Below are 17,248 nucleotides of genomic sequence, written 5' to 3' on the forward strand. Positions count from 1 at the left end.
GCCCTGCTAGTGTGTGAGTAACCAGCCCCCAAATTCCAGTCAATATCTGGGAAATTAAAATCTCCCATTATAAGACTCTCTGATTTACTGGCCCACTCTATTTCCCTGTACAGTTCCTTATTATACTCATCAGAGTCATTAGGCCTATAGCACACTCCTACTCTCAATTTTGATCTCCCAATGCTTATGTCACACCAAACTGACTCAACACTGCACTGTCCAGCGATGTCGACTGGCTTCACTTCCTTGGTTTTTATGTGTTTCTTAACTAATAGCATAACCCCTCCCCCCTTCCTATCCTGTCTATCCTTTCTGTAGACGTTGTACTCCCCAAATTGCATTTCTGCATCCCTTATATCTGTGTGACACCACGTCTCTGATATCCCAACAATATCTGCCTTTGATGTTTTGAGCAATACCTCAAATTCATCAAATTTATTTACTAAACTCCTAGCATTGGTGTACACGCAAGTATACCTGCACCTGTTTCTATTCTTAGCTACCCTAACACAACCCATGTGTTTACTTGTACCGCAATGGCTCCCAGCAGTCTCTGAAATACCATGCATCTTGTTTTTCAGGTTTCTGCTCATTCTAATAGAAGCAGTGCAAGAATCTCTTTCACCTCTGCCAGTGGCTACTGTCAATCTATTGGTCTTTGTCTCCCCCCCAAGCTAGCAGTTTTCCGACCCACCTAACACTGCCTCGATAGCATCAGCAAATATTCTTGCACCCTTTCTATTTAAGTGTATCCCATCCCTGTAGAAGCAATCTCTCCTGTTAACAAGTACAGTCCAGGCTGAAAAAAATTCTAACCCTTGAGCCTTGCACAATCTTTCCAGGACCGAATTGATCGACAAGGCTCTCATCATATACTCCCTCCTATCGTGTCTGGGCAGAATTGCAGACACTTTCAAATTCAACCCTAATTCTCGGCTTTTGTTCAACAGTGACCTGTACTTGTTAAGTAATTCTGCCGGTCTCCTACCCTTAATATCGTTAGTGCCAACGTGTACAACTATATCACCTTTTGTGCCCTTAAAAGATGATATTTGCTCTACAACGTCATCAACCTTTGCCCCTGGCAGACATACCCTGGTCCTGTTCCACCTATCTTTTTTACAAAGCATGTTCCCCGTTTCCCTGACAATAGTGTCACCACATCCAGAAGAAATTGGGCTATAGATGAAATCTGTACTGTAGCTACAGTTTTGCCACCCAGGGCGATCACTGAGTTTGCCGCCCCTCTCAATACACACCAAAAATACTACAAAAAGTCAAAACGACGTATAGGGAAATAAATTAAAACACTATGTTTATTTTTGAAGTAAAACTTTAATTCCAACATTCTAAAATGTTATTTTTCTTGCTTTTCTGCTAATTAAGTAATAAAAATTACTAAGTTAACATAAATAAAAGAATCGTCGAAAAATAAAATTGTGTCTCAAGTGAAAAGTGTCGCCCCCAAAAAAGTGACGCCCGGGGAGAATCGTCCCCTTCGCCCTCCCTTATCTACGCCACTGCGTCCAATCCTCAACAATCTTAGTAGCCTACAAAGATTCTTCCCATCAAATACAGTAAAACTATTTAACTTTCTGCAGATAGATGCAGAAAAACCCTGTGAGAATGCAACATACCAGAAAGATATCTTCCAGTACTGTATTCTTATAGACAGCTGATTACAGCTGTCTTTAAGACAGCATTGCAGCTGATTCTAAATATGAATCAGCTATAATACGACAACACACCAAAGAGTTGTGACTAAATGAAACTGTGTTTAATGTATCATAAGTAAACTTTCTACTTTAAGAAAGGTAATATTTGGTAAGCTATTGACTGGAAACATTCCCTCTTGAGCAATTGTGTAAATATATAATTTTTTTATGAAATTACTGACTTCTAAATGTATAATTGCATAATGTATATGCACAATTATTTATGTTTAAATATATATTAAATATATATGTGATATCACATATACATAAAATGTATATGTGATATTTTGGGACGTGACTATGTGCTCAGTATATGTAACTCATTGCTTGTAATATCTTGTATCCTGCTAATGTAATTAACACCCTCCTGGCACTTTGCCGTCCCAGGGTGGTTTTCTTTTGTGAAATAAACAGATAATAATAAGAAGAAGAAGAATAAAAAGATGTACACCAAACAAAAATATAGAGATCATCCAATTTTAGAGGTTTATATCCACAAGTATTTTTTTTTTACATATTTAAAATCATTCAGCTACAAAAGCTAAACATGAAAATGTTTTTTGCTTCTAAGACGGAGACATCTTTCATTTAACTATTTAAATTATATCCAAGGTTTGATTATTCACTGCTGATAAAATATTGACTGTAATTCACTAATTACTATTAACAAATGTGTTATTTCTTCAGCAAACAAAAGGTATCGGTGGAATCAAGTTGTGGAGGAAGATTTCTAACATATCTGTTACACATCGACGGCTTGGAAATATCGAAGACATTGGGAGCATCAAACTCAGAAAAGTAAGTGTAGAAAAAGGTTAACAAAACTCATTTGATTTTATGTATTATGTATGAGTTTAGTATCATACAGCAGGATAGTTGCAAAATATCTGAATAGCAATAATATAATTTTATTGGTATTAATATTAGCCATATAGTTCATGAAAACTATAGGCTTTTGCTGTATTGGCAAAAAAAAAAAAAAAAAAAAGGAATACTCTATAGCCTAAAAGTAAAATACACACCCAACGTGTTTCCCACCTCACATAGGTGGCTATCCAGCTGACCTCTGAATTTTCCCAGCTGTCAACATAAATGGGGAGGTGTGTTACAGAAGTTCAGATGAACCCATTGTTAAAAAAATTAGTTTCATAAACTATAACTGACTATTTACCTGGGATGACCCATAGTTAAAATTCTTCTTGAGTGAAATCCCCTGTTTCAGCGCATTTCACTCAAGAAGAATTTCAACTATGGGGGTGAACCCCCCTGTTTCAGAAGGTTTTGCTTCAGAATAATTGATTGGAATCATATCCCTAGTGTAAATGACCAATTCAGCTAACTTATTCCAGTAATTAACAGCTCTCTGGCTAAAAGCAATTCTGTAATTTTGATTTATGGCATCTTGCATCGTTTGTAACATTGAATATATATATACCGTATTTCCCCATGCATAAGACGCACCTTTTTTCGAAAAATTTGGGGTCTAAAAACTGGGTGCGTCTTATACAGCGGTTGTAGATTTTTTTATTGCATTTCCCGCTTTTTCGCGTTTGTTGTCTTTGCACTCATTGTTTTGCACTTGTTACCAGTATATTAGGTTACGTTTTGCCACGTTCTGCCCAGAAATGGCTCAGAAAAGATTTTCGTACAGTGCTCAATTCAAGTTAAAAGTGATCCACTTTGCAAAAGTGAATGGCAATCGTGCTGCTGAACGTAAGTTTAGTCCTCCTTCAACTGAGAAAACAATCCGAGACTGGCTACTGGAAGAAGAAACCCTACTGAAAACGCCACGGCAGAAGAAGGCCATTAGAGGCAAGTCAGCAAAATGGCCTGATTTAGAGAGGGAATTAAAGATAGGGATTGTAGAGCAAAGGGCAATTGGAATTCCAGTGTCCACAAAGATGGTTCAGCATGAGGCAAGAAGAATTGCTGATGAAAAAGAAGTTACTGATTTCAAAGGAGGACACAACTGGTGCTTCAGGTTCATGAAACAGAATAGACTAAGCATGCGTACACGCACCAGACTTGCCCAAAAGATGCCTGAAAGCTATGAGCAGAAGGTCCTTGAATTTCATCGTTTTGTCATTCAATGTCGGAAGACATCAGTTTGAGTTGGGACAGATTGCAAATATGGACGAAGTCCCCCTTCAATTTGATGTCCCAAGTAACAGAACTGTTGATAACAAGGGGGTGAAAACTAACTGTGAAGACAATTGGACATGAAAGAGCCGTTATACAGTTGTTCTAGCTTGTTGTGCCAACGGAACCAAGCTGCCTCCTATGCTGATTTTCAAATGCAAAACAATGCCAAAAGAAGACATTCCCCAAGGAGCGATTGTCCATGTTCATGACAAGGGTTGGATGGATCAGGATGGGATGAAGATCTGGGTTGAGAAAGTTTGGAGCAGGAGACCAGGTGGGCTCTTACGCAAACCTTCCCTGTTGGTGCTTGATCAGTTCAGGGCACACAACAAAAAACACAAAGAAGATTGCTGCAGAGCAAAAAACAAAACTTGCCGTCATACCTGGAGGATTGACATCCCAGCTCTAACCACTTGATGTTAGCGTTAACAAACCCTTCAAAGCTGCCATGAGAGACGAATGGAACAAATGGATGAAGTCTTCTGGGGACAATTTGACACCAGCAGGAAGAGTGAAGAAACCAACTATAGAAGTTTGTACCTGGGTGAAAAGATCCTGGGATAATATCAAGATTGAGATCGTTATCAAGTCATTTAAGAAGTGTGGCATTTCAAATGCCATAGATGGAACTGAGGACGAGGCAATATATGAAGACTGATTCGTCATCAGACACAGATGAGGACAAGCTAATGGACGGGAGTTTTAACAGTGATGAGGAGTTGTATGAATTTTATGATGAATAAAACTTGACTTCAATAACTTTATGTAATACATTTTTTTTTTTCAAATTTCGGACCCCAAAATTAAGGTGTATCTTATACATGGGAGCGTATTATACATGAGGAAATATGGTAACTTGGTGAAAGCATTGGATGTCTTTGGACTCTCTCTTAAGAATCTTAATGTATTCTTTAAGGTGCACAGTTGAACACTGTGTCCACATATGGACACAATATTCAAAGTGTAGTTTTAAAATTACCTTATACATAAGGTATGTTTGTGTCAGACGGCACCTGGGATTTCTCCCATCTCTGCGTGTGTTTCGCTGTATCGAGGACAGTACACTGTCAAGCCAGAGACTTGAAAGTGCGTGGGCCGTGTCTGTGCAGTGTGATATGTTGTACCCATTGTTTGTCCGGCTTATTGGCTGCCAGGCCCCTAGTGGGGCTCGACGTTGCCCATACCTTGCCATGTGGAGGCTAGCCGGGTGTATCCAGTATCACAACAAATTGCTCTGGCAGGTCCTGCCACCTAGTTTCCTGGGATTTCAGTGGCTAGGACATAAAAAAAAAAAAAAAGTATGCATTTCACATTAATGCTTAATGAATGCTTTGACATTAATGCTTAATGGGATTGCTGTTAGGAAATCACTGGTTGAGGTTGAACGCTAAAGAGATGTGTTAAAGGCCTAATAGGTCGGGCAAAATTTTGACGTTATTAAATTCAGACGTGTGAGGCCATATGCTAGATAAAAGCTAATAGCGTTAGTTGTCTTAGAGATTTACACGAAACCGGTAGAATTTAGACGTTGATTAGAATTTGGCAGCATTGTTAAGGGTGTACTCGGTCGATTTAGTGAGAGGGGTGGAGACTGAAGACTGGGGGGAAAACAGATAGAAGAATAGGGATGACAGAGTAGGCATCCCCAAAGAGGTCAGTGGAGACGAGCCTCACCAGGCGAAGTATGGGGGTAGGCAGGGAGGAAATGAGACAGAGATCTGTTTTTCTCCCTCCCCTGCCTGGGAATGGGGTTTTAAAGGAAACCAGGTTAGAGTACCCAGTTGAGATCGCCAATGGCATGTTGGCAGCAAAGCCGCAGAATGTCTTCGTCGGTGTCATGTCCAAGCAGTGTCGAATCCGGTATGTAGGTCAAGCTGCCCATCCTGCTCGGGGGGGTGGGATATGTTAGCTGGCAGTGAGGAACCCACCAGGTGAGGGGGTGGGAGAGACACACACATTTACTTCATTCATAATCTGCATTCTCACTCTACTCGCATTCTTTTTTTTTTATTTATTTATTTCTTTCTTTTTTTTTTAATACTTTTTTCTTAATTTATAATTTTTTTTCCAAGTGTTTTTATGTATACAGTATATATATATATTTTTTTTTTTCACTCAACTCATTCATCTTTTTCTCACACACCAGGAAGGGATGCAATGATGTGTAGTGTAAATTTAAATACTAATTAAAACTAGGGTTAGTGTGTACTTAACTGTAGAATTTATGGTTTGTGTTCTTTTTCTCACATGCTTACACTTTTATTCATTCTTCTAGCTCTCATCTCATTTATTCTACTTACTTTCTGCACTGCACTCTCTGGGCACCTCAACTTACTGTTATTCTTCAGTTGTGGTGCAGGCCTAGCCACAAGTTTTTTTTTTTTTTTTTTTTTTGCAGGCCAGGGGAGAATGCAGTAATAGTGTTTATGTGGTTAGTAAACATTTGTCAGTACAGTATATATAAAGTAATGTAAGTTATTTTTAACTTGGTATTCTTTTGGCCAATTACATTTGCTCTTTTCCTCATGCTAGGTCACTCTTTCTTTCACCAAAACTGCCATTTATTCCCTTTTACCATAATTCCTAGTTCACTCAGTGCCCAGCCTATTCATTCTATCTTTCATTCTCATTCATTCATTCTTCTTTCATTCTACATTGCTTCCCCTTGCTACTAGCTTACTGATATTTTTCAGTTAATCTGCTTCCCTGGCTGCCTGTACATCTCCCTTCCCTACATGGTTACTTATTTGGTGTGGGGCCCAGGTTCCTACACATGGCAGGGTAGTCCTGGGGAGTTTTGTTATGTCAGGGTGCAGAATACTACTATCATAACAGTTTTTAAGTCATTGTCTGGGCGTGGTGGGAAACTTGGGCAATTTTACTATTGATTATTGTTTAATTGCTGGGGGCTGAATTGCCATTCTTTGGATTGCTCTGCACATTTCGAATACTTTCTGTGTGAAAGATGTAAAAGCTTTATAATTTTGCTCTTCTATGATGAACAGATGTTCACCTCTCCTGGGAAGGGGACCAATCTGTGCAATTAGCTCTGTTCTGGGGATGTCATATATTATACATTCATATAGAATGTGTGCCCAGTCTTCACTTTCACCACAGGTGCAGTTTGGGTCATTGGTCAGGCCTAAGGAGGTTAGTTTCGCCTTTAGGGAGCCGTAACCTGTCAATATAAATGTTGTAAAACGTCCAGGGACATACCACTTAGGTGGCTTTGGGCTAACCATTGACACCCGTTTCAGAAACCGTTTGGTAACCATATCTCTAGTTTCCTGCTCCCACTTTGTTTGCCATAGCTCATGGAGCTTTTGTGGCTATTCTTTTATCAGTGAAGGTGTTGGTTGTATCAAGGGCTGTCCCCAGAAATTCTGTGGGTATGCAGTTTTTAAATCTATAATATAAGCCTCTTTTGGCTACTTCCAGGTAGTTCTTCTCCCCTGGGAAGGGGAGTAAAGTGGGAGAGTTCCGGCCAGCAACTGTAGTGCAGGTGTGCTTACTGTGCGATATGCTCTGGTAATAGTGAGTAGTATTGTCCTTTGTATCGATTCTAATTTATTTCTATTTCTTACTATGGCCGAGCGGATGAACCACGCACCGACTCCATAGGTAATAACAGGTAGGAACATTGCACGATATATGATTGCCAGGGTCTTTCTTTTGAGTCCCCAGTCTGCTCGACTGATCCTGGCAATCATACCTGCATAATTTCTCACTTTCTTTGCCAAGTAGATCAAATGGGGGTAAAAAGTTAATTTTGAATCAAAAAAAACACTCCAAGATATTTTAGTTCTGTTACCATTTTTATAGTGTTGTGTTAATTTTGATTTGTGGACGTCTTCTTATGTCCCAATTGCCTTTTAGAAGGCAATTTGGACATAAGAAGACAGGCGATATTTTGGGCATGTGCATTTGTGCCCACTCCTGCAGCTGCAAGAGGGCGGCATTTGATCTTTGCTCTACAACCACTCGTGAGTTACCTTTTACAAGGAAAATCATGTCATCTGCAAAGGTCAGGCTTTCCACGGGACCCAGATCCAAGGTCAGAAATTCGTCCAGAACAATGTTATAAAAGAAAGGGCCAAGGATTGAACCCTGCGGGCAGCCTCTATTCACAGGGCGTGTCAATTCCTGGAACCTTGTGCATACTGAGACACTTCTGTCTGTAAGGTAGCTGTTTATTACCTTATAGAGGATTTGTGGGACATCAAGAGTAGGAGACCGGCAGAATTGCTTAACAAGTACAGGTCACTATTGAAAAAAAAATAGGGCTGAATTTGAAAGTGTCTGCAATTCTGTGCAGACATGATAGGAGGGAGTATATGATGAGAGCCTTGTCGATCAATTCGGCCCTGGAAAGATTGTGCAAGGTTCAAGGGGTAGAATTTTTTTCAGCCTGGACTGTACTTGTTAACAGGAGAGATTGCTTCTACAGGGATGGGATACACTTAAATAGAAAGGGGTGCAAGAATATTTGCTGATGCTATCGAGGCAGTGTTAGGTGGGTCGGAAAACTGCTAGCTTGGGGGGATACAAAGACGAATAAATTAACAGTAGCCACTGGCAGAGGTGAAAGAGATTCTTGCACTGCTTCTATTGGAATGAGCAGAAGCCTGAAAAACCAGATTCGGGATATTTCAGAGACTGCTGGGAGTCATTGCGGTACAAGTAAACACATGGGTTGTGTTAGGGTAGCTAAGAATAGAAATAGGTGCATGTATACTTGCGTGTACACCAATGCTAGGAGTTTAGTAAATAAATTTGATGAATTTGAGGTATTGCTCAAAACATCAAAGGCAGATATTGTTGGGATATCAGAGACTTGGTGTCACACAGATATAAGGAATGCAGAACTCGAATTTGGGGAGTACAACATCTACAGAAAGGATAGACTGGATAGGAAGGGAGGAGGGGATATGCTATTAGTTAAGAAATACATAAAATCCAAGGAAGTGAAGCCAGTGGACATCGCTGGACAGTGCAGTGTCGAGTCACTTTGGTGTGACATAAGCATTGGGAGATCAAAATTGGGAGTAGGAGTGTGCTATAGGCCTAATGACTCTGATGAGTATAATAAGAAACTGTACAGGGAAATAGAGTGGGCCAGTAAATCAGAGAGTCTTATAATGGGAGATTTTAATTTCCCAGATATTGACTGGAATTTGGGGGCTGGTCACTCACACACTACCAAGGCTTTTGTGGATTTATTGGATGATTGTTTTTTGCATCAGCATGTTCGGGAGGCAACTAGAGGGAGAAATACTCTTGATTTGATTATTAGCAGTGATTCTTCATGCATTAAGAATCTGCAGATAAATGAACCACTAGGTGGCAGTGATCACAGTGTGCTGAAGTGGGATTTACTCAAAGAGGTAACTACCATTAGGGGTAAAGGGAAGGGTTATTGCTTTCGTAAAGGTGACTATGATGGACTGAGACAGTATTTAAATTCTATACAGTGGGACCAACTACTGATGATGTTACCAACAGCAAATGCAAAATGGGAAGCATTCAAAGAACTTATCTTGGAAGCTACTAGGCTTTACATACCAACTAAGAAATATTGTTCAAGGTTTAGCATTAGCATTAGCATTAGCATTAGTAGAGGCATTTGATGCAAGAAAGCAAGCTTATGCAGCATCAGCCAAAAAAAAAAAAAAAAAAAAACCACTTCCACTTCACCCCTCTGTTCGTTCAAAATACCTGTCCAGCTGAGCCTTAAACTTATTTAGGCTATCAACCTCCACCACAAGGGATGGAAGTCTGTTCCACCAACCAACCACCCGCTGGCTAAAGACAAATTTCCGCACGTCTATCCTACATCTGTCTTTCCTCAATTTGAATTTATGCCCTCTCAGGTGATTTTTAGGCCTAAATTGTTGTTTGTTTGTTGTTTGTTTGGTTTTTAGGAGCATTAGCAACTAAGGCCATATTGCTCCGGGATATGCGGTGGTCATTCCCTGACCTTTCCGCATCCTCCGTATTTGGTGGTGACGGGTTCGAACCCCGGTCTAATCAAGAAGCGTGTGCTACGCATTGCTGCTCCTTCCCACCTGGCTACGGAGGCGCCTTAGGCCTAAATGGATGTCAGATGAACTGATGAGGCATATTGCAGAGAAGAAACATGCATGGGATACATACAAATTAACACATGACACATAAGCCTATGATAGATACAAGTTGATCTGTAACCAAGTTACAAAGGAGGTTAGGCAGGCGAAGGCAGATTACGAGAAATCTTTGGCAAGGGATGCAGAGAAAAACAGCAAAGAGTTCTTTACTTATGTAAACTCTAGAAGGAAGGGGATGAATCAGATTGGTCCACTTGATATCGATGGGTCAACTGTTGATGATCCTGCTCAGGTAGCTAACAAACTAAATGAATATTTTGCATCCACATTCACACGTGAGGAGCTGTTTAGCGAGGAGAAAGCCAGAGGTGTATTCAACTCTAGCAGTAAGCTAGAGAATCTTGTAATAACTGAGAGTAAAGTGGAGGAGAAATTGTTGAGGATAAACACAAGAAAGGCACCCGGGGTGGATGGGATCTATCCAGTTATATTAAAGGAGGCAGCAGAGGAAGTAAGCAAACCCTTAGCCATAATTATGAGAGCTTCCTTGGATTCAGGGGAGGTACCCACAGACTGGAGATTTGCAAATGTGACCTGAATTCACAAAGGAGGATCAAAGGCTGACACAAGCAATTATAGACCTGTGAGTTTAACTTCTGTTCCAGGAAAAGTAATGGAGGCACTAGTTAAAGAAGCACTGCAGGATCATTTAGACAAGACTTCAGTTATGGCTCGGACACAGCATGGTTTTGTTAAGGGGAAGTCTTGCCTGACCAATTTGATTGGATACTATGATGCAGTCACAAAGGAACTGGATGCAGGGAATAACTTTGATATCATATACTTGGAACTTAGAAAGGCTTTTGATACTGTTGCACATGGAAGACTGCTGCAGAAATTGGAGCAGTGTGACATTGGAGGCAAATTGCTGCTGTGGATAAAGGGGTGGCTGAGGGGGAGAAGACAGAGAGTGGTAATCAATGGACACTGCTTGTCGTGGACTAATGTTATTAGTGGAGTTCCTCAGGGCTCAGTGCTGGGTCCATTATTATTTTCTGTATTCATAATGATATTGATGATGGTATATCAAGCTTAATGTCGAAGTTTGCAGACGATACAAAGGTAGGCAGGGTTGTCAAGGACACTACCGACACTATGCTGCTGCAACAGGATCTGGAAAGGTTGAGCAGATGGGCTGAGAGGTGGCAAATGAAGTTTAACATTGACAAATGTAAAGTACTATACATGGGAAACAGCAACCCCAGAGCAACGTATCAACTCTGTGGTACTACACTTACAGTGGTAGAGAATGAAAGGGACCTGGGGGTGGTTGTGCAGGCAGATAAGACGTTCTCTGAGCAGTGCAGACAGGCTGCAAGAGTAGCTCATTGTGTATTGTCAATGATATATAGGAATTTTTTTAGCAGGGATAAGGAGGTGATTATTCCCTTGTATAAGGCAATGGTCAGGCCACACCTAGAGTACTGTATACAGGTCTGGAGACCTCATTTCAAGAAGGATGTAGAGCTGCTGGAACCAGTACAGAGAAGGGCAACAAGATTAGTGAATGGAACAAAGGGGTGCTCTTACGAAGAAAGGCTTAAGTTTTGCAAATTACAGTGTCTGGAGACTAGGCACCAGCGAGGTGATCTGATAGAGGTGTATAAAGCCTTGAATGGTTTGAGCATGCTCAATGCTAATGGGATTCTTTCTCTTGCTCAGAATAATCATCTGAGAGGGCATAAATTCAAATTGAGGAGAGATAGATGTAGGATAGACGTGCGGAAATTGCCTTTAGCCAGACTTCCATCCCTTGTCGTGGAAGTTGATAGCCTAAATAAGTTTAAGGCTCAGCTGGACAGGTATTTTGAACGAACAGAGGGGTGAAGTGGAAATGTTTTTTTTTTTTTTTTTTGGCTGATGCTGCGTAAGCTTGCTTTCTTGCATCAAATGCCTCTACTAATGCTAATGCTAAATAGTTTGAGCAGCATTCGGCTTGCTCAAACTATTTAAAGCCTTAAACATCTCAATCATATCACCTAGAAGGAGCCTAGTCTCTAGAAGCTGCAATTTGAAGAATTTAAGCCATTTTTGGGCACCACTGTGTTCCCCTCATTGACATAAATTCTTAATGCGACTGATACATTTCGAAAAGTATCTGTAAAATCATTTTTAACAATATATTGTAACCCTTCAAGTGGAGTAATATTGCCTTTAATATAAATTTGAAGTACCCTAAATTCCTTAAATAATGCTACACCATCAATATCAGAATCATTACAACCAATGTCATTTAATTTGATGCATAAATCTTTCCAGTGATTTAGCATTAGCATTACCTTATTTGCTTTGTGACACCATTACCATTGGGGTCACAAAGCAAATAAACTTGCTTTCTTGCACATGAAAGCAAGCTTATATAGCATCAGTCAAAAAAAAAAAAAAAACACACACATACACCCTTCTCATTCCACCCATCTACTCACTCCAAATTTTTGTCTAGTTCTGCCTTGAATCTATTTAAGCTATCAACTTCTACAACAACTGATGGAAGTTTGTTCCAGCAATCAACCACCCACTGACTAAAGACAAACTTCCGCAGATTTATCCTACAACAGTCTTTCCTCAATTTGAATTTATGTCCTGTCATGCGATTATTCTGATCTAGAGGAAGAATCCCATCAGCATTGAGCATGCTCAAACCATTCAAGGCTTTATACACCTCAATCAGATCACCTCACAGGTGCCTAGTCTCCAGAGAGAAATTTGCAAACTTTAAGCCTTTTTTCATAAGAGCAACACTTTGTTCCATTCACTAATCTTGTTGCCCTTCTCTGTACTTGTTCCAACAGCTCTACATCCTTCTTAAAATGAGGCCTTCAGATGTTTATATAGTACTCAAGGTGTGGCCTGACCATTGCCTTATACAAGAGGATAATCACCACCTTATGCCTGCTAGAAAAATTCCTGTATATCATTGACAAGACACCATCAGCTACTCTTGCAGACCGTCTGCACTGCTCAGAAAACTTCATATCTACCTGCACAGTTACCCCCAGGTCCTTTTCACTCTCTACCTCTGTCAGAGTAGTACCACACAGTTAGCATTAGCATTAGCATTACTAGAGGCATTTCAGGCAAGAAAGCAAGCTTATGCAGCATCAGCCAAAAAAAAAAAAAAAAAAAACCACTCCCACTTCACCTCTCTGTTCGTTCAAAATACCTGTCCAGCTGAGCCTTAAACTTATTTAGGCTATCAATTTCCACGACAAGGGATGGAAGTCTGTTCCACCAACCAACCACTCGCTGGCTAAAGGCAAATTTCCGCACGTCTATCCTACATCTGTCTTTCCTCAATTTGAATTTATGCCCTCTCAGGTGATTATTCTGAGCGAGAGGAGAATCCCATCAGCACTGAGCATGCTCAAACCATTCAATGCTTTATATACCTCTATCAGATCACCTCGCTGATGCCTAGTCTCCAGACACTGTAATTTGCAAATCTTAAGTTGATACATTACTCTGCAGTTACTGCTTCCCATATGAAGTACTTTACATTTGTCAATGTTAAACTTCAGTTGCCAACTCTCAGCCCATCTACTCAACTTTTCAAGATCCTGTTGCATCAGTGTACTGCCATTAGTGTCATTAACAACCCTGCCGACCTTCGTATTGGCTGAAAACTTGGACATTAAGCCTGATATACCATCATCAAAATCGTTAATGAATACAGAAAACAACAATGGAGCCAACAATGTACCCCGGGGGATTCCACTAATAACATTAGTCTATGAAGAGCAGTATCCATTGATTACCACTCTGTCTTCTCCCACTCAATCATCCGTTTATCCATAACAGCAATTTCCCTCCAATGCCACAGTGCTCCAATTTGTGCAGCAGTCTTCCCTGTGCAACAATATCACCTGAGAGGGCATAAATTCAAATTGAGGAAAGACAGATGTAGGATAGACGTGTGGAAATTTGCCTTTAGCCAGCGGGTGGTTAATTGCTGGAACAAACTTCCATCTGGCATTGTGAAAGTTGGTAGGTTGAATAAATTTAAGGAGGAACTGGACAGGATTTGGAGGGTTTTTTTTTTTTTTTTTTTTTTGGCTGATGCTGCATAAGCTCATACACTTGCTTTCTTGCATCACATGCCACTACCACCACCACCACTACTACTACTACTTGTTAAGTAATTCCACCAGTCTCCTACTCTTAATATCATTTGTGCTAACGTGTACAACAATATCACCCTTTGTTCCCTTAAAAGATGATATCTGACCTACAATGTCATCAACCTTTTCTCCTGGCAGACATACCCTTGTGCCGTTTCACCTATCCTTTTTGCACAATATATTCCCCGTTTCCCTGACAAAAGAGTCACCGACAACAACTAGTTCCTTTGGGACCAGCACATTCTGCCTTGGGGACTGCAGCTGTGTTGCGAGATGTTCAAGTGCAAGCTCTGACATTTATGTGGGCAGCTGAGAGCTTTATGGGCCCCTCAATTTAAATCCTTCGAGAGCATCCCACCCTGTCCTTCAAGCTCTCATATAGATCCATAACAACGCTGAGTTGGCGCCTGATTTCCTCACACTCCTTACATCGTGCACACACACAAAGACATTCCTTGGCAATATCATGTCCCATTCCTGATTGATCCACAAACATCAAACAAACAGTGGATTTCAAAAGGCTGTGATTCAGAGGACAACTGCCCCCCCCCCCCCAGTTCTCCCCTGAGCCACAGCACTCCAATTAGCTTGAACCTTTTGCTTTGCTGCTCTGGTCTGAATCATGAACTCTTTGCTGTTTTTCTTTGCATCCTTTGCCAAAGATGTCTCATAATCTGTCTGCCTTTGCCTGCCTATCCTCCTTTGTGACGTCGTTACAGACCAGCTTATATCTATCATAGGCTTTGTGTCACCTGTTAATTTATATGTATCCCATGCATTTTTCTTCCCTGACACATGTCTAATTAGTTCATCTGACATCCATTTAGGCCTAAATCTTGAACAATATTTCTTGGTTGGTATGGAAAGCCTAGTAACTTCCAAGATTAATTCTGCATATGAATTAAATAGTATGGGGATCATGAAACACCCTATCCTTACACCCCTACCAATCCGAAATCGGTATAATTCTTCCCATTTTGAATTTGCTGTTGGTAACATCATCAGTTAATCCCACCGTACAGAATTTAAATACTGTCTCAGACCACTGTAGTACCTTTACGAAAGCAAAAACCCTTCCCTTTACCCCTGTTGGTAGTTGCCTCTGAGTAAATCTCAGTTCAGCACACTGTGATCACTGCCACCTAGTGGTTCCTTTACCTGCAGATTCTTGATGTATGAAGAATCACTACTGATAATCAGATCAAGAGTATTACTCCCTCTAGTTGCTGAACATGCTGTGGTAGAAAATAATTTGTCAACTCACCATTGTTTTTTAATTCAGAAATATTTAAAAATATTTTAAATATTTCTACATGTTGTTTTACATTTCTAAACCTTTCAGTTAACGAAAAAATTGATGTGTCCATTTTGAAAGAAAAAAAAATTTTTTTTTAAATATTGTTGCGGATCCTGAATAGCTTCTTCTACTTTCATAATCGAAATGACGACTTTTCAATCTTTTCCCTTACGGTGCTTACTTCTGAAAAACGAAGCGTCGATGCCAATGATAGCAGCCATATGATTAGCCGAATCCAGAAGTTTTTGGAATGGTTCCTCTGTTCTATTTTCTTTAAAATATACCGATTTCGCATAGGTAGTTGTGTAAGGCTAGGATGTTTCACGATTCCCATACTATTTAATTCATATGCAGAAGCTTTGATGAAAGAGTTCAAAGAAGAGCAGAAAGGAGGTGTAGTAGGAGGGGAGAAGATAAAGACATTATTAGCATATTGATTGCTAATAATGAGGAAGAATTACAGAATTCCTTTGACATTTTGAACAGCACAATAAAGGAGTACAATATGAAGATTAACAGCAATAACACCACGGTAATGTTAATTTCAGAGTGGCCAGGAAGAATAAATCACTATAACATTAGATGGAATAATATTAGAACAGGTGGACAGATACTTGAGAAGCATAATGATAGAAAATGGAAAAAGCATGAAAGAAATGAAAACAAGAATTGGAATGGGCAAAGAGGTATTTAGTAATAGAAAAGAACTGTTGAGAAGAAATTTCAAGAAGGAATTAAGAAAGCAAACGGTGAAACATTAATATGGACTGTTGTACTATATAGCTCCAAGACATGGACACTGGGAAAGAGGAGATCAGACAGCTATAAGCTTTCGAGATGTGGGTGTGGAGAAGAACAGAAAGGGTGAAATGGGTGGACAGAGTGAGTAATAAGATTTTGAGGAAATTAGAAGAGAGAATGTTAGTAAAAGAACCAAGAAGAAGACAAAATAAATTTATATGATATGTTGAGGAAAGTGATCAAGGAGTAGATGTGTGGGAAGAGAACTGTTGGGAGAAGGAGAATTGGAATGGATTGGATGATAAGAGAAAATTATGCAGAAATTAAAAGGATAGATGCCAGTGGAGCCTTGAACCTGCCTGAGGGCAGAGAACTTGATGAAAAAGATTTTGTAACTACAAAATATAAATGTGAAGCACAGATCCAGATAATAAGCAAATTAACGTGTCTGCAATTTCATACTGTATTTATTTCAAATGAATTATTTGCCTGCTGTGTTGAATACTAGTAAACAATGGAAGTCGCGCTGATCATCTGATTGGTTAAAACCAATCAATGACCAGTATGACTTCTTGGTGTGGGACAGGTGGTTGGATAGGTTTTAAAAGTTGCAGAATGGTAATCACTGTGGCTCTCAATTCGTGCTTAGCAGCAGCACTAATTGGCTCAATTGCCTGAAGGCCAGAGATGCGAACAATGCCTTCCCAGTAAGGTCACTCGTAATCCATTAGTTATATGGAAATTTTCTTTGTTCTACGGAAACTATTTTAAAGGTAATTACCACAGGGAATTTTTTTTTTAAAAAAATCGACAAATAGAAAATTTCTCTATAAAGAAGTTCATTAAACAGAGGGCCGACTTTTATATATCAAAAATGTTTTTGGCACCTTCCTGAACTGCCTCCCGTAAGTGCCGCTTACCTTGCCTACCCACTTGCGGTGGCCCTGCATGCAACCTCTCTTCTTCCCTCATAAGCAGCTTCCCCAAACCCTTAAGGTAACCTCAATAATATACACATACATTACTTTTCAAAGGCCATTCTTTTAGCCAACAAGTTGCTAATTACTGAACTATGGATAGTAGAGACCAAAT

General features: G+C 40.0%; 1 protein-coding gene across 2 annotated transcripts in view; it reads left to right on the top strand.

The window, feature by feature from the left end:
- LOC150075716 (uncharacterized) overlaps positions 1-17,248 on the top strand; it is a 506,024-nt gene that overhangs the window by 452,314 nt on the left and 36,462 nt on the right. For both annotated transcript variants that reach the window (XM_090387689.1, XM_090387690.1), the window contains exon 12: positions 2,403-2,513. In XM_090387689.1, coding sequence (XP_090243815.1) covers positions 2,403-2,513 — 111 coding nt within the window. The remainder of the gene's footprint in view (positions 1-2,402; positions 2,514-17,248) is intronic.

The sequence above is a fragment of the Mastigoproctus giganteus genome, chromosome 13 (genome assembly GCF_048544385.1).
Source record: "Mastigoproctus giganteus isolate SK-2022 chromosome 13, ASM4854438v1, whole genome shotgun sequence".
In the NCBI taxonomy this organism is placed as follows: domain Eukaryota; kingdom Metazoa; phylum Arthropoda; class Arachnida; order Uropygi; family Thelyphonidae; genus Mastigoproctus; species Mastigoproctus giganteus.